The sequence below is a fragment of the Alnus glutinosa genome, chromosome 5 (genome assembly GCF_958979055.1).
Source record: "Alnus glutinosa chromosome 5, dhAlnGlut1.1, whole genome shotgun sequence".
NCBI classification, from domain to species: domain Eukaryota; kingdom Viridiplantae; phylum Streptophyta; class Magnoliopsida; order Fagales; family Betulaceae; genus Alnus; species Alnus glutinosa.
In genome coordinates, this window is record NC_084890.1 from 1003588 (window position 1) to 1030629 (window position 27042).

At 35.6% G+C, this 27042-nt stretch overlaps 4 protein-coding genes across 7 annotated transcripts; 3 read left to right on the forward strand and 1 right to left on the reverse strand.

Moving 5' to 3' along the window:
- Positions 1 to 1331: 1331 nt before the first annotated feature.
- LOC133869521 (cytochrome P450 71D8-like) lies at positions 1332 to 4199 on the forward strand. Of its 2 annotated transcripts, XM_062306550.1 has the most exons (3): positions 1332 to 2245; positions 3385 to 3683; positions 3807 to 4199. In XM_062306550.1, exons 1-3 carry the CDS (start codon positions 1361 to 1363, stop codon positions 4006 to 4008), a joined length of 1386 nt encoding a protein of 461 aa, XP_062162534.1. In that variant the 5' UTR covers positions 1332 to 1360; the 3' UTR covers positions 4009 to 4199. The 2 variants fall into 2 exon arrangements, with proteins under 2 accessions (XP_062162534.1, XP_062162533.1); XM_062306549.1 differs by having other exon boundaries at positions 3385 to 4199.
- A 3014-nt stretch (positions 4200 to 7213) lies between these two features.
- On the forward strand, positions 7214 to 10571 carry LOC133869385 (uncharacterized). Its single transcript, XM_062306361.1, has 5 exons — positions 7214 to 7828; positions 8628 to 8846; positions 9753 to 9851; positions 10024 to 10128; positions 10211 to 10571. The coding sequence occupies exons 1-5, from the start codon at positions 7274 to 7276 to the stop codon at positions 10421 to 10423; spliced, it is 1191 nt and encodes a 396-aa protein (XP_062162345.1). The 5' UTR covers positions 7214 to 7273; the 3' UTR covers positions 10424 to 10571.
- Positions 10572 to 11987: 1416 nt separating this feature from the next.
- Positions 11988 to 18072, reverse strand: LOC133869804 (protein NAR1). Its single transcript, XM_062306873.1, has 11 exons — positions 17734 to 18072; positions 17409 to 17479; positions 16561 to 16714; positions 16091 to 16277; positions 15568 to 15694; positions 14814 to 14988; positions 14672 to 14721; positions 14422 to 14593; positions 13880 to 14006; positions 13339 to 13430; positions 11988 to 12555 (listed from the first exon to the last, which is right to left on the reverse strand). Exons 1-11 carry the CDS (start codon positions 17857 to 17859, stop codon positions 12403 to 12405), a joined length of 1434 nt encoding a protein of 477 aa, XP_062162857.1. The 5' UTR covers positions 17860 to 18072; the 3' UTR covers positions 11988 to 12402.
- Positions 18073 to 20825: 2753 nt separating this feature from the next.
- LOC133867684 (ribonucleases P/MRP protein subunit POP1-like) lies at positions 20826 to 26681 on the forward strand. Of its 3 annotated transcripts, XM_062304445.1 has the most exons (12): positions 20826 to 20907; positions 21089 to 21552; positions 22013 to 22109; positions 22334 to 22441; positions 22523 to 22747; positions 23196 to 23314; positions 23396 to 23920; positions 24727 to 24835; positions 24916 to 25369; positions 25451 to 25505; positions 26142 to 26309; positions 26427 to 26681. In XM_062304445.1, exons 2-12 carry the CDS (start codon positions 21101 to 21103, stop codon positions 26617 to 26619), a joined length of 2505 nt encoding a protein of 834 aa, XP_062160429.1. In that variant the 5' UTR covers positions 20826 to 20907; positions 21089 to 21100; the 3' UTR covers positions 26620 to 26681. The 3 variants fall into 3 exon arrangements, with proteins under 3 accessions (XP_062160429.1, XP_062160427.1, XP_062160430.1); XM_062304443.1 differs by having other exon boundaries at positions 24916 to 25505; XM_062304446.1 differs by lacking the exon at positions 20826 to 20907 and having other exon boundaries at positions 21416 to 21552; positions 21995 to 22109; positions 24916 to 25505.
- The last annotated feature ends 361 nt before the right edge of the window (positions 26682 to 27042 follow it).

Sequence of the window (27042 nt, forward strand, 5' to 3'; positions counted from 1 at the left end):
TCGAACACACATGGGCGTCTTATAAAGGACTTCAAATGGGTCTCCGGCCTATTTGTATTTGTATTTAACTCCAAATGCAAGTCGATCTGTTGAAGTCACTGGCCATTCAATATCTTCGTCTGCATGGTAATATAATAAGATATCAGAGAAGAACAGATCACATTAATTATCGACATCAATTTGTGAAATGGAGACATGTAATAAAATAAGATATCAGAGAAGAACAGATCACATTAATTATCTTTTTGAGGTGCAAATTGCCCCTGCGCGCGTGGAAATGTGAGATGATAGTTAGGCGTGGCAGTTGGTCCGGAGAAAAAAGTTAAAGGATTAGAAGGATGGCGAAGGATACAAAGGAATAATTGAATGATTGTCCGATTGGTATATTATAATTATTTTTCAATTTTTATAGTTTAAAAAGTTTATAGAAGATTCATGTGATATGTAATAATTATGTTTTATTTTTTGGGTTGATTTTTCGTCCACCATTTTGACGGAATCTGTTAACCCTACACGTCAGCGCCACGTGTTACCAATAAGATAGCGACACGTGTCCATCTTAATAAAAAATATAAATTTATTAAAAAATAAATAAATAAACTTATCTTTTTAAAAAAAAAAAAAAAAGAGAGCAGGCCAAGGGTTGGCTGGGCCACCCCTAGCCAATGGGGGTGGCCTCGGGGTGGGTGGCCATTAGGCCATCCCTTGACCTGCATTTTTTTTTAAAAAAAAAAAAATAAGTTGATTCATTTATTTTTTAATAAATTTATATTTTTTTATTAAGATGGACACGTGTCGCCATCTTATTGGCAACACGTGGCGCTGACGTGTAGAGCTAACAAATTCCGTCAAACTGATGGATGAAAAATCGACCCAGAAAGTAAAACGTAATTATTGTAATTCATAGGGACCTCTCATGCACTTTTTAAACTACAGGGAGTGAAAAATAATTATGGCATACCACATAAACCAACAGTACAATTATTCTTAAATTTAATAATGATTTTAAAAAGTGAAAAAAAAAAATAATAATAATAGAAGGAACATGAAAAGAAATCAGTCATTTCGAGTACCTATTATATTACCAGCGTACGTAGACAACACGATATTATGCAGAGAGGAAAGGCATGAAAAACTGCCCTGGCCCATACCAAGAAAGACAAAATCAATTTATGTATGTTTGACCGGTCACCTAAACTCATTTCAATGGCAGATGAAGAGGTACGTAGCCTTTAATTGATTTGTTTGGCTTTTTGCTTGCACCAAAAGTCAATGTTTTACCACTATAAATTTGTAACGTTCGTTAGTGAAAGAAATTGGGGGAACAATCACTTGTTTAATTAATTCTCTCCTTTCTGTTATGATGTTTCTCCAATATTCCTGGGCACTCACCACTTTCCTTCTTTTCCTCTCTTTGGTTTGGCTGTTAAGGCTATTTAAAAGATCCAAAGGTCAAAAATTGCCCCCAGGGCCATGGAAGTTACCTCTTATAGGAAACTTGCACAACTTTGTAGGATCATCTCTACCACACCGTGCTCTAAGAGAACTAGCCAGGAAATATGGACCTCTCATGCACCTTCAACTGGGTGAAGTTTCTGCACTTGTGGTATCATCCCCCAAGATGGCCAGCAAGTTCATGAAGACGCATGACCTTGCCTTTGCGTCGAGGCCACTATTTCTCGCCCCTAAAATTATGACCTACGGTGGCTCAGACATTGACTTTTCTCCATACTGTGATTACTGGAGGCAAATGAGAAAAGTCTGCGTGCTGGAACTCTTAAGTGCCAAGAGGGTCCAATCCTTCTCTTCTCTTCGAGAAGAAGAAGTTCATAATCTCATTGAGTCCATCCACTCATCTTCAGGATCTCCAATCGATTTAAGTCAACATATTTTCACTTCGACGACTACTATTTTATGTAGAGCAGCATTTGGTAGCAAATACAAAGACCAAGATGCATTTCTGTCATTGACCAAGGAAACTACTTCCTTGGCAAGTGGGTTTGAGTTGGCTGATTTGTTCCCTTCACAGAAAATTGTTCATTTGATTAGTGGGACGAAAGCTAAGCTAGAGAAGATTCATGGGAAGATTGACAAGATCTTGGAGAACATCATCCATGAGCACAAGGAGAACCAGAAGAGTGCATCAACAGAGCAGGAAGATCTTGTTGACGTCCTTTTAGGCCTTCAGAAAAGTGGTACACTTGAGTTCCCAATCACAACCAACAACATCAAGGGCGTCATTTTGGTTAGTATTTCTGCTATAATCCTTGGGTTAAGTGATCACTTTAATTTTTTTGTCATCATCATATTTTTCTTCGGTTAAAAAGAAAAGACAACTTCAGTTATAATTCTTGATATTTTATTATTTTTGTAAAAAGGTATCCAAATTATAAAAGGTTTCAATTTAAGGTATTCATCTTTCAATTTTTTTCAATTTCAACCGTCTGTTAGAATTTTTCGCTAATACCTATCAAAAATCTCAAAATACCCCCCCCCCTTTTTTTTAAGGAAAAAAAAAAAAAAGAAAAAGAAAGAAGAAAATTGCTACGATTTAGGTGTTGATAAGAATTTAACGAAATTTACAAAAATACGTGTCTGAATCTTTGAAAAAAAATTATTATTATTTTTTTTATAAAAATAAATACAAGAGTATTTTGAAAAATTTTATAGGATTTAATGAAAAATTCTAATGGACGGTTGAAATTGAAAAAAATTAAAAGATTGATACCTTAAATTGACAATTTTTAAAGTTTGAATATCTTTTTGCAAAATTGATGAAAGATCATATGAAGCTTTCCTTAAAAAGAATCTTTAACTATTCTTGATAAATCACCGTCGTCCCAAAAGCGGTGTCCTGTTCCATTAATTGATTCTGGAAAATTTATTTGATGGCTAGGATTTGTATTTTTGTTTGTTTTATTTTTCAGGTTTTTCTAATTATATTAGAACTTTTTTCTTTTTGGGTTTTCCTATTAACTTTAACTTTTGTATTCTTCTATATATATTCTTGGATTTTCCTGGAAAGTTTTGGATTTATTTTAGGAAATATTATGCTTTTTAGGATTTTCTAGTAGCCTTAGGATTATAATTTATATAACCTACAAATTAAGAGGCTTGTATGGAATCTGTATTTTATCATTGAGATCAAAAGAAGAGTTTCTTTTGTTCATTCTTTCTTTTGGTGTCCAGAATTTGAGGAAAAAAAAAAGTTTCACACCGTAATATGTGAAACTTAAATAGAATGCATAATACGAATTAAAGTCTAAATCAAAAAATACCGCTTTCATACTATGTTAAATTTTAGTTGTTTAAAAAGAATAAAGCTCATAAAAATTTACCAAAATAATTAATTAACCACTATCTAAAATTTTTACTTTTTTCTAGGACATATTTACTGGAGGAGCAGACACTTCATCAACCACAATAGCGTGGGCTATGTCAGAAATGATGAGAAGCCCTAGAGTGCTCGAGAAGGCACAAGCTGAGATAAGACAAGCCTTCAAAGGAAAGGAACAAATCCATGAAAAAGACATTCAGAATCTAAGTTACTTTAAGTCAGTGATCAAAGAAACTCTAAGGTTACACCCTCCTGCTGTTTTGTTAATGCCAAGAGAATGTAGAGAGGCATGCGAAATTGATGGATATAAGATACCCGTCAAAACCCAAGTCATCATAAATGCATGGTACATTGGAAGAGATCCAGCATATTGGCATGATGCAGAGAGTTTTATACCAGAGAGGTTTGATAGTAGTTCAATTGATTATAAAGGGACTAACTTTGAATATATCCCTTTTGGGGCAGGAAGGAGGATGTGCCCAGCAGTATTATTTGGTTTAGCCAACGTAGAACTTCCTCTTGCTCAACTGCTATACCAATTTGATTGGAAACTACCGGGCGGGATGAAATCAGATGATCTGGACATGATTGAAGCCTTTGGTGGTGTTGTCGCAAGGAAAAACAACTTGCATTTGATTCCTACTTCTTTTAGTACTTCACTTTCCCTTTGAGGCGTTATCTGTTATCAACAAGCTAGCTCACTTGGCAAGAAGAATAAAGATAGCTTGTTTTGGTGAGAATAAGTATGTTTATTTGGCAAGAATAAAGGATTTTTCCTTTTAAATCATGTAATCTCTCTAATTAGGAAAAAATATGGCGTATCCCTTTTCTCCAAGTAATTAATGTAATATTATTTATTAATTAGGTAGTATCTTTCCTTCTACAGGTATAAAATCGGGGATATTTTCCCTAATTATCCCTGGAGCTTGTAAAATGTCTTCTATAAGACACCTATAGTTATTGAATAAGAGCATCATACAATTTCTTTTGCATATTTCATATTCTATGAAATTCTAAATCGAGGCATTGGCTCCCTCGAAGTAACCACTATATTTTCTATTTGATTTTCTCGTCATCAAAGGTTGTAAATCTTCTAATACCATTGCTTGGAACCATTCCATTATCATTATGGTAGCTTTGAACCCAGAATTAGTCCTGTTTGTTACTAGAATGTGTTTTTGGTTTTTTGCTTAAAAAATATGTTATAATTAATGTGACATAAATGTAAAGTTAGTTTTGAGTGTTCTTTAATTTTGGTTGTTTGGTAAGGTTTTTGTTTTGAAATAATAAAACAAGCGGAAGAAAGAAAGATTGTTATCAAATAAAGCTTATTGTGTTGATAATAAGTTAATTAGTAGTCATTAATTAAGAATGATAATTTGTGGGATGGTCTGTTGACATTCAAGAGAAGGAAAGAAAAGTAAGAAATTTTTGGCAAGTTCTTCTATCCGAAACCGGAAAGAATAATGAAAGAAATTTTTGGATTACTTCCAGGGGTGGACCCATTTGGCCCCTCAAGCCCTAAGATTTTTCTAAAAATTAAAAAATTAAAAATTAAAATTAAAATTTTACTCCTAATTTTATTTTATTTTTAGTTTTGTCCCCTCTAATTTTTTTTTTTTCAATTTAACCTCTCCAAATTGTCAAGTCTGAGTTCGCCATGATTACTTCGGAAAGCTTGAGTAATCTAATAATGCATGTTCAACACAATATACTTCCTAATCCTACCAAATACACAGACAAACTCCTTCAACACAATATGCAAAGGATTGAGATCCGGTGAGGCATTGCGATGTGTACAATAACTCTTATCTAGACATTTATTTAAAATGAAAGACTTAAATCTCTAATGAAATAGAGAAGGTGGCTTACACCACTTGGGATGGATAGTATTATTAATAGCAGTTTCCTTTTAATTTTTTTTTTTTTTAGAAAAAAATTTAAGAAGAAGAAAATTACATTTTACTTATCTAGCTATCTAATTATATTTCACAACAGCATTTGATGTTTAACCGAATTTTGGCTATAATTCACAAAAACCATCATTTATCAAGTTCTCTCTCTTTTATAAACTCTCCAAAAGTGATGTTCAGTCAGATTTGTTTTGTATTCCAAATTTAGAGAAACAATTTTCCTCTCTATCTTATTTTCATACATTTTTGTATTCATTTTCTCACTCTTAGCCTTCTCGGTTTGTGAGGTGATTTTGAGAATAAAAAAAAGAATAAAAGGTAGAATAAAAATTATATTTAAATAGAATAGAGTGAGATTTATAGAGTTTATTGTGTGGTACTTTTGTAAAGTTGCTAGTTAAATTAAAAAAAGTGAATTTTTTAGTAGATTTTTGCTAAAGAATAGAAAGTTCACTAGAAATGTTTCCTATATTATTAAAATATTATTTCTTTACAAAATACAAATTTCTTACTTACCCTCACATTTTTTTACAAAATCCCAACACAATTTTCAATAAAAGGTAAAAATATGAGAGGGAAGAGAGGAGAGAGATATTTTATGTTAAAATAAAGTATAGTGAAGCTAAAATGTTCATTGGGTAGCACTATAACATTCCTAATATTTAGGAAAGCAATGGGTAGCTGATGTAGCTAGTTGATTTTTTGTGATTTTTTTGAGATTTTTTTTATTTTATTTTATTTTTTTTTAATATTTAAGAAAGAGAATAAGTTATAGGAAAATTGTTTCTAGTGCTCTTAGGATGGCTGAACTACTCTCTTGACTATAAGGATATATGGTTCGATCCGACACAACTATGAGTAACGCCACCCCAAACTAGTCATTAGAGTGACTGACCCCTTTTTTTTACAACTCCTTAAGACTAATTCGACAATTTAAGAGTATTCTTAGTAGTTTCATTAAATTTTACTGGCCAAAATTGTTAAAAACTGATTTTCTCTATTTTAGCCATTTACTTTTTTAAAGCACTCCAGTAGCCTCACCATTTTAGCTATCCACTATCACTATTCCATTTAAATAATATTTTTTCAAAATGGAGGTTATATATGATGCATGAGAGAGAAATAAAAAAAGAAAAGGAATAGAGAGAAATTTTTTATAGTATTTTATTGATTTGGTAAGTGAATACTGCTCACTATTATTGGTGAGTATTGTTCACTCACCAAAATTTTTCTACCAAATTGGTGAGGCTACTGGAGAACCATTTTGGACAATTTTCATCAAATTGATTCACCAAAATAGTAAAAAAAAAAAAAAAAAAACCATTTTTATGAGGCTACTAATAATACTTGAATAGCCAACTTTAAGGTTGTCAAATCATTCATTTTAGGGTTAAATACGGTTTTGCCCTCTGTTGTTCATTTTGTATCATTGATGGTACCTTGGTTGTGACGAAAGACGGATATTGTACTTCTGTCCAAAAGAGTAATGCTACACATCATCCCCTTGTCCTCCTTTTGTCCTCCCAAAATTGATGTGGCTCTTAAAATCACTATTGGATCAAAATTCAATAGTGATATATTAAAAATTCAATGGTGATTTTAAGAGCCACATCAATTTTAGGGGGACAAAAGGAAGACAAGGGGATGATGTGTAGCATTATTCCGTCCAAAAACTTAATAGAAGTACACGTCAATGCTAATAAGAAGCCAACACCTATTCCATATGTCACGCTCAGATACGGAGGGAGAGAAATGGCAGGGCCATGGCTATTTCTCCGCTAAAATAAATTCGTAATTTGAACAACATCCAGGGGCATTTTGTTAGTTAGTGGATCCCATCAGAGTTCAGACACAACAAGCCGCGCGCATAACTCGAAAATTTTGAATTCGGACAGAGCGCCATAAGACACAAACTCAGAGACTGACACGTGTAATCTATCGTTTCAAAACTTCTCTATATCTTCATCAGATAACCCTGAAATCAACGCTCTCAGCTCTCTGTTTCTGTTGGACTCCCCCAAAAATGGCGTCCCTCAGGCCCCACTCGCGCTACAGCTCGTATGAAGCACGCTCCTCAGCTTCCTCCTCGCATTTCTCCGACCTGTCCTCGTCCACGGAGTTTCAATCACCTGCACCGGCGGCGTACTCCTCGTCCTCCCGTGCGCTTGTAAAGTCAAAGCCGTCTGATCTCGCTCGGACCAAATCCAAGCCGTCGAAGAACCCGGGCTTATCCACAATGGTGAAGAAGTTCATGGAAAAGAAGTCGTCTGAGAAGCCGAAGGCGGTGAATCGGGCAACGCTGGTGATTCCGTCGGACGCGCTCGCCGAGAACCTGAAAAAGACGGCGAGGAAGGGGACGAGCTTCAGTGGGCTGCAAAAGAAGCTGTTTGGGAAGGGAACGATGGCGTTTGAGGAGGAAAATAAGAAGAAGGAGGTCAAGGCGTTGACGGAGGTGAAGGGGAACGCGAGGACGTTGGCGATGGTGCTAAGGAGCGAGAGAGAGCTTCTAGTTCTCAACAAGGAGCAAGAGATGGAGATTGCTGAGCTCAAGCGCTTGCTTGAGGAGAAGAACACTGAGGTCAGTCTACTGGGTCTTTCTTTCTTTCTTTCTTTTCAATGGAAAAGGAAAATTGGCAACTTGGGTTTTGAAGTTTTTGTCTGATTATATTTTGCGTATTGATGGTTTTGGTCTAATTCTGTTTTGTTGCTTCTTAAATGAGAAAATGAAGGCTAAAGTGTGTTTTTTGCTAACTGAGAGAGAGTATATAAGTATCAAAGATTTAGAATTTTACGTCGGCTCCTCTGTTTCGATTGGGAGAATGGGATGGAAAAGAAGGGAAAATTTGCAAGTTGGGTTTTGAAGTTTTTGGCTAATTGTGATGTTGGATATTGATATTTGATCTTATTCTGTTTTGTTATTTCTTACAAGAGAATAACAAGGCTAAAGTGTGATGTTTTTTTCATCTAAGAGTGTATGGAAGTATCAAAGATTTAGAATTTTATAACCGTTGCTTTTCTCAGTTTTCTAGGAAACCAAAACATGGTGCTTTTATAATTGCATTTTGAATTTTGGATTTTGTTTCGAGTGTTACGGTTTGAGATTGGAACGAGTTATACATTTGTTATCCTACTAAAGTTGCCATAATTCCCAGATCCATGAAACAGTTTCTTATTCAATGGAAGATCTCTACATTTCTTTATTAGAATGACAAATAAAATAAAATTCGGTTGCAATCAAAACTTTCCTTGGCTTTTATAATAGTCCACAATGTGTTGAAGCAATAATTAAGAAGATTGAATGTGGTTGATGTTTGTATTGGAGAATTCTCTACTTATAAGCAGCTTGATTACACAACAATATTCTATGGGATTTGCAGGCTGAGAAGTTGAAGGATTTGTGCTTGAAGCAAAGGGAAGAAATCAAGGCATTGAAGAGTGCGATACTATTCCCTGATGTTATGAATTCTCAGCTTCATGAGCTTTTAGATAAGCAAGGGTCGGAGTTGAAACAAGCGAAACAACTCATCCCTACTCTCCAAAGGCAGGTCACTTCTCTTACAGGCCAGCTACAATGCCTTGCAGAGGATCTTGCTGAGGTATGACAATCGCATCCTTATTCACGGAGTTGTCCAATAATAACTACTGCTCACGAAATTCCCATCCGACTAGGGGTGATAATTTGTATTTGTGTGTCGAGTTCAGATAGTATGAAGGCATAGGTATAAGACGATATAGATGAACCTTAACACGACATATTTAATTAAGAATAATACTACACACACTCATAGTCTCTCACTCTCACATTCTCTGATGTGGTTTTTAAAATCACCATTACATTTTGGATGGATTATTATTGAATTTTAATCAAATTGTGATTTTGGGGTTGTTTGGCAAAGCCGGGGATGGTACACATTAGTGGATGCTACTGTTCATTTTTTTAAATTTTTTTTTTTTATTTACATTTTCCAATAACAATCAACATCAAAATATTTTCACTTTTTTATTTTTTTATATCACATCAATAATTTTTTATTATTATTCAAATAAAAAAATTTACTACAATACAAAATTTTTTTCACTTTTTTATACAAATTCTTTTTACTTTATATTACATCATCACTTTTTACTAATTTCAAAATTAACAACTCACTACTCTGTTCTGTACATCTCTTTGCCAAACAAGACCTTTAAAAGTCACTTCAAGGAGTGTGTGTAACATTATTCTTTAATTAAATGGATCAGATTTTTCAACACTAATCTACTAATTTCATGTTCAATTCGTGTCGAATTTGTGAGTCGTGTAAAAAATTGTCTGTCCTAGCTCTAACATGAAGGGCTAAGTTTCTCTGTTGGGTCTAATGAGTATGGACTCATGTTATGAGAAATTAGCTCTACTTACGTCAAAATGAAACAAACGCTGGTATTGCTCTCAATATTTGCTTTATTTAAAGGTTCAGCAAAATTTTCATTATTTATAGAGGTCAATTACAATTCTTGAGCAGGTGAAGGCAGATAAACATTCAGCGAGAGGGCGTTTCCAATGGAATGGCAGTTCTCCAAGGACACCAACATATGATCACGAACAGGCTTTAAATTCTTTGGTATGCATGCTGTAATAATAGAATGTAAATGTTAAAATGTTAAAGTCACAGTAAGCCTACTTGTAACAAGGAGAAACCATCTTCTTCAGTCCTTGTCCTTGGTATTTAGACTCTGGAAAAAATTTTCCTTTTAACAATAATCCCAATAACGATCTGTTCAAAAATTACTCAGGAATTCAGCTCTGGTGATCCAACAACCCCTGGTAGTCCAGATGACATGTTACTCAAGGATTTAAATCCATGCTTAACGCCCTTTTGTGCCAAGACAAGGTCCAAGGTAAGCAGGCAATCCTGTATTCACTTCCTTTATGCTGTCATTGTGCTCTTAAAGTTAAATTGGAGAGTTTGATACTTAACAGGAATTTGAGGCAATGGGGTACGATTCTCCAGATGATGAAATCCCATTCAAAAACAATATGGGGATTGGTTTTGACTCTCGTATAAGGAAGATGTCCAGAAGTTCTGATTGTTTCCAGAATGCCAACACAGGGAGCACAGTGGCCCGAGCAGCTCGTAGATCGGATGAAACCAAATGCACATATGGAAAGCAAATGCACCACAATTTTTTCTAGATGATGCCAATCTTTTCACTTTCTGTCAAGCATTGAACTTATCTCCAGCTCTTTGCTCACTTGTTTAAAGGAAGTTTCACGTAATCTATTCCTAGTTGTACATTGTGCACTTAAAGCACATCAATAGAAGAAGATGAAAATTGGCATATTTCTTGTTTTGTGAGGGGTTGTGGCTAGGAACCATGTTTCTTTCATGTCTAAATTCTGAAGAATAAGCAAATCACTCATTTGGCACTGTCATTAATTTCAGATCTCATCACTTTCAATTTTTTTCAAACAAACCCTCTTTCTCCTCTCTCCCTCCACAGGTAATTGAGCACTCGTCTGTGAGTAATATTTTGGATGTCAAGACCACAAAGTGAACAACAAATAAGCATAGAGTAGAACAAGTCTATGGAAAAGAGTGAAGCTACTTTGTAAATTATTATACGACTGTCATATAACTTAATAATGTAACAGTAAAAGTTAACCTAAAATAAAGACTGCTATTGATTTATTATTAAAGAAGAGAGCAAAGATGTTATAATTTCACTTGTTGACATAGTAAAATGTGCTAAGAACACCCATGAAGTCCATCCCAAGTCGTCCACGTTACATAAAACTTATGGCAATTCCTCAGGCCATCTCAACACTAGTAGCTGCCCTAATTATCTCAAAGAGGACTGCCAACAAAACGATTGGGGGAAAGTCAAGTAATCAATTGTGTTCTTTTTTTTTTTTTTTTTTCTCCCTCTTCTAAACAATACTGCCGTCTATGTGTCAAACATTGATATTATTAATCAGTTTCAATATCTCTAGATCCGAAAAAGTTATGCTGGTTAATGCTTTTGTTTTCTATCTTTTAATACAGTAAAAGCCAATTTAAAGTATAAAATACTATTCAAAACATAAAATACTTTTAAAAATATTTTTAATTTTTATGTCGCATTAAAACACTTTAAAAAAAAAAAAAAAAACCACCTCTTAAAACACATTAACTACAATAGGCTTGTAGCCTCGAATAGATCCCAGAATTTAGAATGAAAATAATGAAGAATGTTGCATTTTTCAGCAGTAGCTATAGATTTGTTAAACAATATCCTGCACCCCCATTATTCTACCAAATAATGCAGATAATATCACCATGAAATATGAATGATTAACAAAAAGAATGATAGCTAGAAAAATAAAATTTTGAGAAGTATGACTATTAGAAAAAGATGAATTTTTTAAAATATGACCGTTAAGAAAAGAATGAATTAAGAAGACCTTCTTGCCCAACCCTAGACATTCTAAGAACCTTTTTTCAAATCAAAACGCATCCCATTGCACTGCACGGAGCCAGTTGTAGTGACTGGGGGGTTTCTCCTTCGGGTCCATCACCATCATTTAGTTGTGATTTAGAAAATCCACCAACTCTGGTACAATTTTCGGAGAGTATATTAAGGAACGATAATTGAAAATTTTATTACATGATAACAAGAGACAAAACCAAATGCCATCCATCAGATAGCAAAGAAATGCATGTCCTCATCTCAATGGCAACCAATTAACTTTATTTGTTAAAAACGATACATGTAAGGAGTTTCAGAAGCAGGCCACTGCCATTCCCCGGCCTGTCCAATATTCTTATTCAAATAGAAGAGTAAATGGACAAAGAACATCGAGAACATACATGAATGAAGACAATTTTATATGAACCTCTTGACCTTAGAAAGAAAAGAAAAGAAAAGAGGAAAAATACAGCAAGAGAGTGTAAAAGCTGGTGTACTACATAAGCACATGATAATCTTTCTCTAGCTAACAACATTGAAAATACAAAGTATATACATGAGTATAAAATTTAAAAAGAAAATCTGTTCACTCTATCAAAACTGTAGTCCTCCACGGATGCAATCCCCAAAAGTGATGGGCACACAATCTTTGATGTCGAGCAAGTGGAGAGAAATTTGGGAAGTTTCAGTGTTTTCAGGAATCAGAAGTCAGGACAGCAAAACTTTTTACCAATTGTGCAACTGAGAAGTAATGCTTTTTACCACGGGATGGTATTCTGTGTGCATGAGTCTCTTAGCTTTCTCCGAGCCAGGTTTCTCAAGCCAATCATCATATAAGCTTTTCACGACGGGGTTCTTGAAAGGATCAGCTACCATAACCTGGAGTATTAAAGCGTTAACAGCTAAAATCATAGAAGCATAGTTAGGGTTAATAATTTTTGACACGACTCGCAAACCCAATACGAAATTAGCAAATTAAAATTAAAGGGTCTGACCCGTTTAATTAAATTAGTCAGGTTAGAGTTGATCTATATAATCTTATACTCATGTCTTGATATGATCCAAACCCGATACACGAACACGAATTGCCACCCCTAAGCATAACCATGTTCAAGCAAATGAAAGTTTGTGACAAAAGTAAAATACATATATTTTAGAAAAATTAAAAGGATAACACATATCCCTCTTGTACCCTTCTCCTTATTTGGGGGGGGGGGGAAAGAAAAAAAGGAAAAGAAAAGGATAATACATGCTAGTCCAATGAAATCATTCTATAAAACTTTAAGTAGGATTTTTTATAAATTCACTTTAATCATCATGGCATCTGAGGCATCACTGCTCATATGTCTAAGCACTCAAAATAGATTTAAGTTAGAGCTTTTTGAGGGTTAGTGATTCCATTATGGAGGACATCCACTCAATAAGATATCTCCCTTGCTTAGAGATCTTTTAAGTTCCAAATGTAAAGATCAAGCATCACTAAGTTTCATTCAGGGGTTGAAAATAACATAAAATTGGCACCTGAGCCATCATGGGTAAGCAAAGTTAATTACTCAATAATGCTCGAATACAAATTCTGGATTGGTAATGATTCAACAGTAGAGTCTAACAGCACCACAAAATTATCTGAAATTACTTCAAGAACTCCAAATAAACACTCACATTTTCCATATAAACAGCTTCTAATAATTGAATCAACTCCTTTGGAGATTGGCCAGGCTTTGGCTTGATTTGACCTCCACCATTCAAGCAACCTATTCGATCAAATCCAAATTACAAAAAAAAAAAACAAAAAAAAAATCATGTAAATTTCACATTTTTTTTTTGGGGGTAAGTAATAAACTAATCTTATTAAAAGCGTAAGACGCCCCTTAGTACACTAGGAGTATACAAAAGGAATCTCCTAACTAGAAAGAGAAAAATGAACTAGAAAATCATTAAAACTAATCGACAAGTGGGACACATAAGCCATAGTCCAAAGATACAAAATGTGGTAAAAGGAGGATAAAATATCCTCTGAGATTTTCTCCAAATCCTCAAAGCTCCGATTATTTCTTTCCCTTCATACAAAGTGTGGTAAATTTCACATAATCAAATTCAAATTCCAAATTTGTGATAAAAGTATTAAGTGGAATTGAGCACACTACGTGTTCACAAGTAAGATACTGTTGAGTACATAAAATAAGGAAAAAAAAGAAAAAACCTGCAGGGCATGCCATGATCTCCAGGAAATGGTAATCACATTTTCCACTTTTAATTCTCCTGACAACATTTTGCAGGTTCCGGAAGCCATAACACAATGAAAATTTCAAAACAGTTTTCCCCTCGACCTACATTAAAAGATGGCGTGATATCTTATTATATTAAAATGAACAGAGAAATGCAGATGCATAATATGCTCCATGAAAGAATGAATCTATGCTGTAGAGGAAGTGCAATAGGTCACATAAAGATGCACAAGTAGAAAGGGTTAATCACAATATATAGTCTAAAACATTTGGAGCTATTTACAGAAAAACATTATGATTCTGAGTAAGAGCGTCAGGAACTGTGAAGAATTCAAAGTGCAATTGGGTTCATATCAATGAAAAGCTTGAACCAGTGGGCTCTCCAAATTCTAAAGCCCATCTCTGGGTTAGAAAGGTACTTCAGTCTTATACAGTGGTTGACAAGCTTAGTTTCTAACAACAACCTCTCCATATGCCTACAAGCTATATGAAGTGAATTAGAAAGAACTGGACTTACTTCCAAAGTCACTTCTTGGAAATCTGAATTTCTAATAGTTCTGAACTCGAGAGGTCCTTCCATTTCTCTTCCAAAGAGTGTTTTAGCAGCATATCGAAAAATTGTTTCGGCATAACCTCCAGAGCTTCCATGTACCCCATAAAGATGCCCTTCTTCATTAACATTTGTCAACCTGCAGGAAAATCACAGAAACTATATGCGAAACGACTCTATGAAAAAAAGGGAAACTTAAAGGGACACTGGTTCTTACATTCTGTCTAGTGAGGACTCCTCTAAGGCTTTAAAATCCACTCCTTTTAACTGCAAAAATTGACCGCCATACATTAATATATATGGATAGCTGTTGTTTAGGAGAATACAATATAACAATGAAAGTCCAAAAAGAATCTCACCTGTATCAATTCTAAAACCTCCCCCGACGTTAACACAGAGTCTACCTCTGTAATCCTGAGACCATTTTCATGAGTTTCAACTTGAGATTCCACTTGAAATTCAAAGTCCTCCCTGGCAGCCTCAAGCTTTTTATCATAACAAGGCATTACAGTTACGTGGTAAACCTCATCTGGCCTGATAAGTAAATTACTAAGCAATCAAAACATAATCAAGAACTGACTATCCAACACATCTAGTTTGAATTGAAAAATTTGGCACCATAAACAGAAGTTCCTAAAGAAGAAGACTCAGCAAATGACAGTAACTCTCTCCTTTATAGTTGTAGAAAATTTTAAATTTTATTACTACAATTCAAATATAAATACAAAGGAGCAACAGGGATATGAAAATTATTTTGATTTTTTCTTTTGGTTCAGATGGGGAGGAAGAGGAGGAAATAGATATCGTCTTTGTGGAATGGGGTTGGCATGGCTACCCTGATATGATGATATCTAGATCTGCCTCAGCTTGTAGCACACTTAAAACAAGGCAAAAAACATATAACTGCTGATTTTGCAATTGCTAATTTAAATTCTAAAATGTCAACTGATATGATAGCCCTCAAAACCGTACATATTATGCTTACACTGAAACATAGGAAAAAAAGAAAAAGAAAAAACTATTCTTATAAACATAGAACTCCAAAAGAAGATATGCTTCAAATCAATTATGATCAGAATATAGGAATCAGACTTATTGGACTGCATAATATACCTAACATCCCATTCTTGGCATACATGATGCTTAACAATAGATCCAATTGTCTGCTGGGGGCTCTTCACTGAAGAAATATAAGGCAGAATATAGGATCCAAGTTGTTTCTCAGCATAACATATCCAACCTGCAATTACAGGAAGATATTGACACCACAATTAGATAAGTTCTAAGTCACCATCTCTAGTGAATTGGAAATCCTTTGTCCTAGACTCCATCCAGACTCAACCAACAATACAACATATCTTCTGTCTTGTCCGTGTGGGGTGGGTTCCTCTTTCTTTTTTCTTTTGTTTTTTCTTCTTCTTTATTTAGTTCTTTTCGCGCAGGGGGGGGGGGGGGGGGGGGGGGGGGGGGGGGGGGGGGGGGTTGGGGGGGTTGTTGGTGTAAGGTTGGATTACTACCCAACTTAAACATCAATGCAATGATCGATAGGACGAGTTCCTTTTTTCTTCTTTTTTTTTGGGGGGTAGTGGGCAAGTGAGGGCGGACTACAATAGCATTTTGGTGCACTTATATATACCTGGACATGCTGAGGAGATCATGGGTAGAGACGATTCAAATCTTTCATTATCCGTCAATTGGCTTTGTTTGTACCTCATGATGAATTCATTACAAGATTCAATAAGAGTTAAGTCTCTGCTGCAACTTGTATCAAAGACTGCCTTTACTCCCAAGGACTTAAAAAATGTTGTCAGTTTCTTGAAAACCTGAAAATTGGAACACAAACTTTTACTGTTAGAAGTGGCTGTCTGCAGTCTGCACACACCTAAATAACAAATGGAAATAATTTTAATGGGCGGTTGGAGACTTTTCTTTACTGCTAGCCAATGCAAACTTAAGGCATAGATTGAATTTATGACTAAACTTGAATACAACGAAGAAAAAGGGCAATTACCCACTATGCAAATTAATTTTGTCCTCATCCATGGGCGAGAAACAGGAAAGCAGGAAAAAGACAAAAAAATATAATTTGCAATGTTTCAGTTTCACCTGTAGTGGAGAGATGCCAAAATGAACTGCAATGGATGCTCTTGACTGGGGAGAGAGCGAAACAATGACAACCTTCCCTTTATTAACATTAGCAAGAAACTCATCCAAACTTTGCTTCTCCAGCATAACCGTCTCGGCTGATGTTACGCACCCACTGCATGGTCAAATGAAATCATTAATTTTTAGCCTTTGATATGGGGATAATGAAGAGGACTTGTCAAAACCAAACACAAATCTACAGCCTTAGAGACAACATGTTCGACTTGAAGATCACCACAGACCATGTTGTGACACATACAAGAACAAAATATTGCCATCCAAAATTTATCCCGAATATCTAAGCAAGAGTCTTCACTCTAATAACAATTTGGCAATTGGCCCCCTTACAGTTTGAAGAATTAACACTACAGAAAACGCATATGCTCATTAAGCCCACAACACACACAATTATGTTGACAGTTAAATTCAATACAGATGTTATAAAACACACTTGCCTTTACTTAAGGGACTGCAGGGTTTAATTACAATATAAATCAATCACAACTGCCAGGAAACAGGAAACAGCAAAGCAAACCCACCAAACCCCCCATGTGAAACAACAGCTGCAACAAGCCACTTGGGCAAGTCATGACTACACAATGGCATAGGTGAATCCACGAAGAACACTTACTAAATGATACTTGAACTAATTGAATCGAAACATACAAACAAGCCTATAAGCTCCCAACTCCTTATTTGTTCCCAAATTTTCTTTATTAGTTTGTCACATAAAGCTTATTCAGAGCTACAAAAAATGCTATGAAAAAAAGAAAAACCAAAATTTGTAAGAGAGAGAGTGAGTGAATTACCTGCATGCTAAGCAGTCCTTGAGTGAAATTTTAACTGGGTCTGTTTGCAATTGCTTGTTAGAAGTTGAAACCTTCACCAAGAATTGAAAATGCATAATCAAACCCAATGAACAGAAACTTCACAGATCCGTTGGTTACTTTACCAAAACCTTAACCACTAAAATTATGCCTCTCTAGACACTAATAGCTATTCAACCAAATCAAAACCCGAAAAAATGTAAAAGCAAAAGGCATAATTCTGAATAAAATTAATTTTTTCAAAAAAAAAAAAAAGAAGCAAAATTTGAGTAGACAACGAAAAATTAATGAAACTGTGGCAAAATACCTCAGCTTTATCGGGTTTGGTAGGGTTAGTTTTGAGCCCCTTGAGAGACACTATACACGCCTGTGACGGCGCTATGAAATCGCTCAGATCTCCGATCCGAAGCGTCGCCGAGAATTTCTCTGACATTTCCTCTCTCTATCTCTCTGACCGCCAAAATTGCTTCTTCCCAAAGAATCCCTTGAAAATTAGCACAGAACCCGCAATCTATAACCGCTAGTTCAATCGCGAATCGAAGATTTTTAGCAGTCGATTCTGTTTAGGGTTTACCTTTTTTTTTTTTTGGAGATAGGAAGCTATAAAGGTTTGGTTCCGTCAGACTAGTACCAGAAATTAGGGAGTGCGATAGTGAGTAATGTTCGTATGTATCCCAGAAGAAAACTACGTGTTCCCTATGCCCATTGAGATGCGAGGCTTCCGTTGAAAAGAAAATTCAAAAGGGTGTCATATTAAGCTGGTTGGTCGTCCTTCTTGTGTGTGATAGTGCGTCGTTGCATTGTCAGCCGATTAAGGCACGTGTCGACCACGGTCCACCGGTCACGCTTACTTAATGTCATAAGAGAAAGAACTTCAACCGCCTATCAGGTAGCTAGGGGTGTGGAGAACTCGCCCAAAACCGTACCGCCCCGCAGACCCGACCCGACCCGACCCGACCTCACTAACACCTAACCCGTGCATATAGGCCTTGTTTGTTAAAGAGCATAATAGAACACAGTAATGCGCGTACTGTACATTTTTTTTTTTTTTTACTTTTTCACATTTTTTAATACCAATCAACATCAAAACATTCTCACTTTTTTCACATTTTATATCACATCAATAAATTTTTATTACTATTCAAATAAAAAAATTCACTACAATACAAAATTTTTTCACTTTTCTATACAAATTCTTTTTATTTTATATCATATCATCACTTTTTACTCATTTCAAAATTAACAACCCACTACTTTGTTCTGTTCTGTAATGTCACTTGTCAAACATGCCCATAATTTCGGTTCCCGTTTACATTTAAGCAAACCGCACCACTACTTTGTTCTGTTCTGTAATGTCACTTGCCAAACATGCCCATAATTTCGGTTCCCGTTTACATTTAAGCAAACCGCACGGTGCGGTTTGCGGATCGGGATTTGGAAAAATCCTGGGGACTCGCCCCGCCCCCCTCATTTATATTTCTTTTCTCCTTTATTCCAGAGAGTTCCAACTCCTCGCACTGCGCCGGACAGCCTTTTTGTCCGCCCTTCACACTCTGACGCCGATCTTCGTTTCTTCAGCTCTTCATCTTCTTCAACCTCCTTGTGAAACCCCCGAAAAGCAAGTTGCGCTTAATAATGACGAAGTAGTTCCTACTCTTAGCCGGTCGTTTCTTCTTCAAGTTCGTCTACTACTACCATGCAGTGAGATTTAGGAGCCGCGGTTTTTCCATTTATTTATTTGTTTTTGCATCAAATCTGGTAGTGAGTGAGGGTAGAGGCAGAGAGAGCGGGGATCTCGCACCCCTCTCATATCTGGCGGTCATCTGCAAGATCTAAATATCACGGATTTATTTGATTTGATATAAAAGGTAAAAAAGTATAAAAATCTTTTAAAGTTGACCTTTTTTTTTTTATTTTTTTGAACGAAGTAACATGTGCTACATCAATTGCTGAAACAAAAGCCATAAAGGCATTACAGAGATTGACATGAGGAACAAAGAAACCTCAACATCTTAAGCCAGAAACAAGTCTGACTTAAAAGCAGTGCCTACACAACACACAACATCACAAGGACGCCATTTTTGAACCACTCTCTACAGATATAGTCCAGTAAAATTGTGCATAACATAGACACTGTGACAACAAAGAAACCAGAGAATATACACCCAACCAAAAAACCATCACTGCCAGCATCAAATAAGGAGATCACCGCCAACCCTTAAGGCTCCCCAACCAGCACAAAATCACCGCCAGCTACCAGCCACCACTCGCTATGGCCTGAGAACAAAGGCGTGATCCACACATGCCTAACCATAGAAAAAGAACCCCCGCGTGTGCAGACCACGCGCCGGCGAGATCGAACAGCAAGGCCACCAGCTTGAGACGGCCGGACCGGTTGACGACAGTGAGTACAGATGGAAAGCGCGTATCATGAAAGTCCTAGTAGAATACCTTTTTTTATATAGCAGTGGGAGACGGGAGTGAGGCAAGGGTTTGCAAAACAAGCCTATAGGACATGTTTGCGTAGCGTTTTATTTTTTATTATTTTTTAAAATCATGTTCGTGTAAGTTTTTTTAAAGGAGATAACTACGCTATTAGTTTTTGTGGTATGTCATAATTGGTTCAAAAAGTTCATGGAAGTTTTTGTAATTAGTAATAATTACAAATCAATCCCTAGAGTCAAATTACTTTAAAAATTTTAACAGATTCTGTCAAATACGATGTCAGCATCATGTGTCGCTATATTATTGGCGACACGTGGCGCTAATGTAATATTTAACAGAATCTGTTAAAATTTTTAACGAAATTTGACTCTGAGGGTCGATTTGTATTTATAGTTTACCACAAGGACCTCCAATAAACTTTTTAAACTATAGAGAGTGATTTGTAATTATAATATATCACATGGACCAATGGTACAATTATCTATTTTTTAAATTTAATTTCTATTTAAGTTTTATAAAAAGAAATAAAAAAAATCAATTTTGTTTGGTGTTTTTTAAATTATTCAAACATAGTTTTTAAATATATATATATATATATATATATATATATATATATATATATTTGACATTTGCAATTTTAAATATAATACAAAAATTGATAAAATATAATACAAAATTTTTAAAATATGGCAATTAAAAATAGACAAATATTAAAAAATATGATCATTAAAAAAAAACAAACATATAAAAAGATTAAATAGATAAAAAATAAAAAAAAATTGAAAAAAAATTATTTAAATAAAATAATGGTAAGAAATAATTAAAAATGGCGAGTCGAAGGAATTTGGCCGTGTTTTTTCCTTTTCTCTTTTAACTTTTCATTTCCCATTTAAATTACACGTATTTTCTAATATTTGTTATGTTCTCTTATTTTTGTAGAATAAACAATAAAAAGAAACAAAAAAGGATTTTGGCTAAAATCACAGAGAAGGAAAGCGGCACTGTCTCTCTGGTTGTACTCTGCGTTCAATACCAGGTAGCCCTAACCCTAAAACCCCAACCCTTGCAATATTGATAGGAATTGCTTTTTTTTACTATAGTTTTAACAGCTTCACTGCAATGTGATTTGTCGATTCTGAAATATTGCTTTCTTTTTTTTTCTTTTTTTCTTTTTTTTTTTTTTTCTGGTTTATTTTGGTGTTTATTTCTTTGGGCAGTTAATTTGGTATATGATGGCTGCTTTCGAAGGAAGCAAACGGTCTCAAGCTTCAACAGCTCTACCTCCACGCAAAATCAATGTCAAGAAATTCATGGAGTCTCGAGGTCCCGAGCTTGAGGCTCTTCACTCAATAGTCGCGGATCGGTTGAGCAATAATTTCAGGTCTCGGAGGAACAAGAGACGGAGAACCACTGCATTCGACAATCAGGTTGCGATGAAGAGATGCAGGAAGAAGCGGAAGTTAGGAGTAGAAGTTGATAAGGGCAATGCTTTGGACGAATATAAAGAGAAGAAGGTTCCTCGGCGTGTTCGTCGCAGAGTTGAGCTTCGAATGAATCCGGAGAATGGTTTTGTTACTTCTGGAGATGGGACTAAGAGACTGAGAACGCATGTTTGGCATGCAAAGCGGTTCACAATGACGAAGCTCTGGGGCGTTTACCTTCCTATGGGTTTGCAGGGCAGGTAATGGATTATTATTGTTGTTTTTTTCTTCCTCTAAATGTATGACTTAAAGAGATATTTCAAAGTCCACGAATCTTGTTTTGAAATCATATAGGATTTTTATGTGTTCTTGATTTTTTTTGCCCCTACTAGATAAGTGGCTTATCTTGTTTACTTCTGTGTACATGGGGCCTTACACTTTTATTGATATCTTGATTACTTAATTTTTTTTTTTTCAAAAAAGGATTTTTATGTGCAAGTGCTTGTGCCATTAAGTGCCTAATCGAGAGGAGTTTATATTTTTGTGTATAACTCTTTCTTGGTTTATCGATTTTGTCTGGAGAAGCTCGAATTGGAAAGTGGAACTGATAGTACAAAAATGTGTGTGTGTGTGTGTGGTTCAGATTCTATGGTTTTCTTTTATTTATAATGGAAAATATATGTGGCTAACTTATGAGTAAAGATTTTAATTTTTATGCAGAGGAAGGGGTTCTAGGGCGCTCTTGAAGTGGTTCAAACATGGGGTGCTCGTACATGATGCAAGCTATCATGTTGCTGTCCAATTGGAGGGTCCGGAGGTAGGCGTTCCCTCTTCTTTGTTACAAGATTTTCTATTCTACAATTTTTTCCCCTTTCTGTTAACATTGTTAGATAATAAAGGCCTCTTAGGACTGAGGAAGCAATGGCTTTAATTGTTTGTCATAACAGCTACTTCAATCTCCATGAGCCCAACAAAAACTATGGTGTAATGCCTCTCATCTGTTATGAGATTCATAATCTAATCTCGTGTGGTATGCTTCAGGATTCGTTAATTTCAGTTCTAAAGATGGTAATGGTGCCTTCCCCTTCGGCTCTTTCTGAAGATGTTTCTCGCTCTGTTATTTCTGGTGTCATATATGGAAGTGCTATGGTAGGTTATCTCATTAAGCCTTCTGTTATGGACAATAATTATTATTTAAGGTTGGATATATGAACTCCTTGTACTTTGCAGCTGCATCATGTTGGAGCACCTGTTCCTCAGCCAATTGCTCCTGTGACCTATATGTGGCGACCCGTTCTTAATAGAGATAGTGATGCTATGGATCATGATGGTGATGGATGTAACAAGCCAGAAAGTATTGAGTGCTCTTCTTCCTTTCGCCAGCTATGGGTGTGGATACATGTTTCTGCTTTAAGTGAAGGATTTGATTCACTAAAATTTGCTTGCCAAAAGGAGGTAGGAATTCTAAATTTGGTTCTCATAAGAGCATCATATGTTGCAATACTTTGTTAGAAGCCCAACCTATTGAAGCTTACTGGCTTAAATTCCCAGCTTCCAATGAGGCGTCACTTGGGAAGTCCTATATATTCCACCAAGCTTATAGCTAATGGTAAAACATCGTTTATAATGTATGCTGTTATATCTTTAGATAACAATTTAAGAAAAATATGTTCTCCTTGATTTTGTATTTTTATCTGTTTTTGTGCTGAATGTATGCCATATGATGCTCAAATAAGATTACACATCCTTGTCCAATGCGACACTTAGTTGTTTATAATTCTTCCAGCAATAGATTTTCCATTTATCTAGACTCATGAATGTTGAAATAGAGAACCAGCTAGTGTTTAGGTCACATGCTCCTGTAATGTTGATGTTATATTTGTTTCATGTCTTCTATCTTCAGATGGATGAGAGGGGATGTTTGGTCAATTGTTTTTCACGTGAAGGTCAACTTGCAAAACTCGAAGTATTGGGATCAAAGGCATTCCAACATCTTCAGAAGATATTACATCCTGTTACTTGGTAAGTTACTCAAAGGTAGAAATAGTTTGCATTAAGTTAAGAAGTTCAGGATGGTTCTAATGGCACTGACTGGCTGTACAGTTCTTCAGAGAATTCTTGGCAATTGAAGATACATTCAGCGGCAGTGTCCGACAATGACCCTCAATTTAAGAGGTCTGCTGTTCTTGAAAATGGAGAGGATTTTTGTACTCATGCAATTTTGTCTCTTAGAGTCAAGGATCCTCGCATAATGCCTGAGACAGGGATTGTCGATGTTCCGGAATCACTTTCTACTGGTATGCTCAGTGTACCAGAAGCTGAAATTAAAGAGCATGCTGCATTAACAGGAATATCAGACAACAAGGAGTTGCTCTTATCAATTTGGTCAAAACCTGAAGGAAAGAGCACTATTTATTATGACAATGAGTTGTGGAATAATGGCAGTGGAGTAAGTCCACCTGTGGAAGAGAGTGTGTTATGCTTGGAAAAACATCACCTGCATATGGATAACTTTTGTCTTGACGATCCAAATTCAGGAGTGCTGAACACTTCAACCAAGGTGCAGTGCTCAAGATCTTGCCCTATTCTGCTTTTAAAAAATAATAACCAAAAGGGCTCACTTATAGGGTAACCTCCTTTCTTCCTGATAAAATTTTCAATTTGGTGTTACTAGAATAAAATTGTGTTACATAATCTTGTGCTTGGTTTGTGATTTTACATTTAACATGTGTGTTACTGCTCATGTTCACTTACTGTCAGTATTTGTTGATGTTTTTAGGCGCCAGTGTGACAGTAGTGTTATTTGACAAATATGGAATAAGTGTCACTTTGCATCAATAGGGTAAAATAGCAGTTCTTTATGAAAATTCTGTTTTAATAAACAAGCTGGTTCATCTGTGCTTAGAATGTAGAAAAAAGCCTATATGAAATGTAACTCAAAATTTTAGGATCCCAAATCTATGTGATTAGCCCTTTCAACAGCATGTGCTCAGCCTTCCATAGTAGAGATTTAGTTTTAAAAATATAAAAAGATCTTGTATTGGACATTATTGTTTTACAAGAAGAACGTCATTTTGACTTCTGTGATTCTTTCCATTTAATATTTCATTAATGTTCAAAATGAAGATAAGCATCTTGATTTTCTTGAATGTTTATTGCAAAATTTGAATTTGAAGTGGTCTGTGAGATAAGTGATAAATTCTGTTATACATTTTTCTGGAGGGAGCAAATTGTGATTCCATTTTTTAAAACCACCTTAAGCTGCTCCTCAGTGGATTAAATCAAGTTTATTTTCTTGTTGTTTGCATAATTTGTGCAAAGCTAACATGATCGGGAAATATTGATTTTGTCAAGCATGAAATATCTAACTGTCACAATTTTTTTTTTCCCCTGATATTTAGTATCTCGTTGGTGTTTGTTTTCTTTTATTGCAGATGGTCCATTATACTTCCCTTAAGTTGGGTCAGGGCCTTTTGGGTTCCTCTTGTCTCCAAGGAAGCTCATGCAATAGGTTTGAGAGAGAAGCACTGGGTTGCTTGTGAAGTAAGTATTTTTGCACCTTACAACTATAGCTTTTAGTACTAGGTTATCAAGCATTTATAGTAATCTTCTCTCTCTTGTAGATGGGGTTGCCATTTTTCCCTTCAGATTTTCCTGATTGCAATGCATACACAAACTTTATGGCAACTGAAGCTGCTGCCTTTAGTCAAAAAGCAGAACGTTGTCCTCCTGATGTAAGACCTTGGAGAGTACCCATTCCACCCCCATGGGACACTGTCCGGCTTGCTTTTAACAAAGGACCTGCTAGAGCTGGAAATGGGGAAATTCACAGCGAGGAAGATATGGTTGATGGGAATTTATTGTCCAACTCTGATTTGGAAAATTGTAGTAAATCATCATTTGTTCATCATGGTAATCAATTTGATGGACTGGTAGCAAGGACATACTCCGTGCTGATTGATTTCATGAGAGGAATCCAATCTGATCGTTTGCTTCTATTTCCTCAACTACCAGATAGGAAGACAAGTATTTTTAAGTTTATGAAGGATGAAAGCATGTTTGGCCTCAGCCTAAATGGTATTGCCCAGTTTAGTTATGATGGTAAATTATGTTATCTTCGAATTCTTGTCCATGCTTATAAGGAAGGCGTTTTTGAAGAGGGAGCTGTTGTGTGTGCACCTCAACTTACTGATTTATCACTGATGATTACGAGGTAGTTAATTCTTGAAACTTCTCTATCTTAGGTTAATGACTTTTTCCCTCCATTTAGAATGTATAAGCTTCTCATGATTTTTTGAATTGGCAAATATGGAACTTCTTATTTGCGAAAATCATAGATGAATCTTTGCAAGAGTTATCAAATAAATTTCATGTGACTATGTCTAACTTTGTACATTGAGGGCTTGAATTTGATGAAATGTGCATGCTTGGATCATTATAAAGCGATATTTGACAAGAAAAGTTGTAAGATATGTTGGGTTATCCCTTTCTTCCATCAGAATGCTCGTCTCCCAAATGCAAACTTGGTTTATATGATTTGCTAATGAAAAGTCTTTTTTGCTTAGAATATGTAAATTTTACATTTTATTTTGCCTAGTATTTTTCCTATACCACCCCCCCCACCCCCCCCCCCCCCGGCGACAAGAAAAGTTGTAAGATATGTTGGGTTATCCCTTTCTTCCATCAGAATGCTCGTCTCCCAAATGCAAACTTGGTTTATATGATTTGTTAATGAAATGTTTTCTTTGCTTAGAATCTGTAAATTTTACATTTTATTTTGCCTAGTATTTTTCCTATCCCCCCCCCAATTAGTATCTTGAAAGGATTGTTACTGTCGTTATAATTGCAGGTCAGGAAATGACGAGGGAAGACTTCAAATGCCTCAATCTGCTGTAAGATCATACTTCAAGGAGCAATCTTCTGCTAGGTGGGAACTCCACATACCAGAAGATGCTGTTGCGAGGGAATCTCATCGGTGGCCGATCGGCTTTGTCACGACAGGATTTGTTCGAGGGAGGTTGGTATACATGTCCTTCGCTACCTAACAACTGCATACTTCTATTTGCCTTCCATTGTATTATTTCTTCTTTTGATCTTGGTCATAATATCTATATTGGGTCGGATTTGTGTGCAGCAAGAAGCCAGTGGCAGAGGCTTTATGTGAGGCAGTCTTGCTAGCTCGTCTTAGAGAGGAGCAGTGGAAGAATATGCCCAGAAAGCGAAGAAAGGAGATCTATGTGCTGGTTAGGAATCTAAGATCTTCATCCTATAGGCTTGCTCTTGCGACCATCGTTCTGGAACAAGAGGAAGATGTGGAATTTATGTGAGCTGCTGGAAACTCATGGTTTTTGTAATTGTCGTGTAGAAAATGAGATCTGTTCTTTTTTTTTTTTCTTTTCTTTTTTAATTTATTTATATATATATATATATACAGGTAAATACCTGCCCTTCTTTTCTCGCTGAATTGAATTTGGTGAAAAGAATACCCTTGAGCAAGAAGAAAATTTTGATTTACTGCTCATGTGATCCCTTTTCTTCTTCTTCCTTTTAATTTTTTTTTTTTTTGTCGTATTGAAGATTCATTGGATTGAACGGTTGAGATGATTGTGCATGATAAAATATATCCATACGCTTTTTAGAAAATTTAAATGATATGAAATCATTTATACCATGCATGGACATCAAATCTTGTAAAATAGCTCATCATTTTTATTTCAAGTGAAATTGAAAGGATCTTTGTCCTCTAATTG

Coding starts and splice junctions, on each gene's coding strand:
- LOC133869521 (XM_062306549.1), top strand. CDS start 1,361: ATGATGTTTCTCCAATATTCCTGGGCACTCACCACTTTCCTTCTTTTC. Junction 2,246..3,384: donor ACATCAAGGGCGTCATTTTG/GTTAGTATTTCT, acceptor ACTTTTTTCTAG/GACATATTTACTGGAGGAGC.
- LOC133869385 (XM_062306361.1), top strand. CDS start 7,274: ATGGCGTCCCTCAGGCCCCACTCGCGCTACAGCTCGTATGAAGCACGC. Junction 8,847..9,752: donor TTGCAGAGGATCTTGCTGAG/GTATGACAATCG, acceptor ATTCTTGAGCAG/GTGAAGGCAGATAAACATTC. Junction 10,129..10,210: donor GTGCCAAGACAAGGTCCAAG/GTAAGCAGGCAA, acceptor GATACTTAACAG/GAATTTGAGGCAATGGGGTA.
- LOC133869804 (XM_062306873.1), bottom strand. CDS start 17,859: ATGTCAGAGAAATTCTCGGCGACGCTTCGGATCGGAGATCTGAGCGAT. Junction 14,007..14,421: donor TCCAAGAAGTGACTTTGGAA/GTAAGTCCAGTT, acceptor CTTTTAATGTAG/GTCGAGGGGAAAACTGTTTT. Junction 13,431..13,879: donor GATCATGGCATGCCCTGCAG/GTTTTTTCTTTT, acceptor TTGATCGAATAG/GTTGCTTGAATGGTGGAGGT.
- LOC133867684 (XM_062304443.1), top strand. CDS start 21,101: ATGATGGCTGCTTTCGAAGGAAGCAAACGGTCTCAAGCTTCAACAGCT. Junction 22,442..22,522: donor TCATATATGGAAGTGCTATG/GTAGGTTATCTC, acceptor TGTACTTTGCAG/CTGCATCATGTTGGAGCACC. Junction 23,315..23,395: donor ATATTACATCCTGTTACTTG/GTAAGTTACTCA, acceptor CTGGCTGTACAG/TTCTTCAGAGAATTCTTGGC.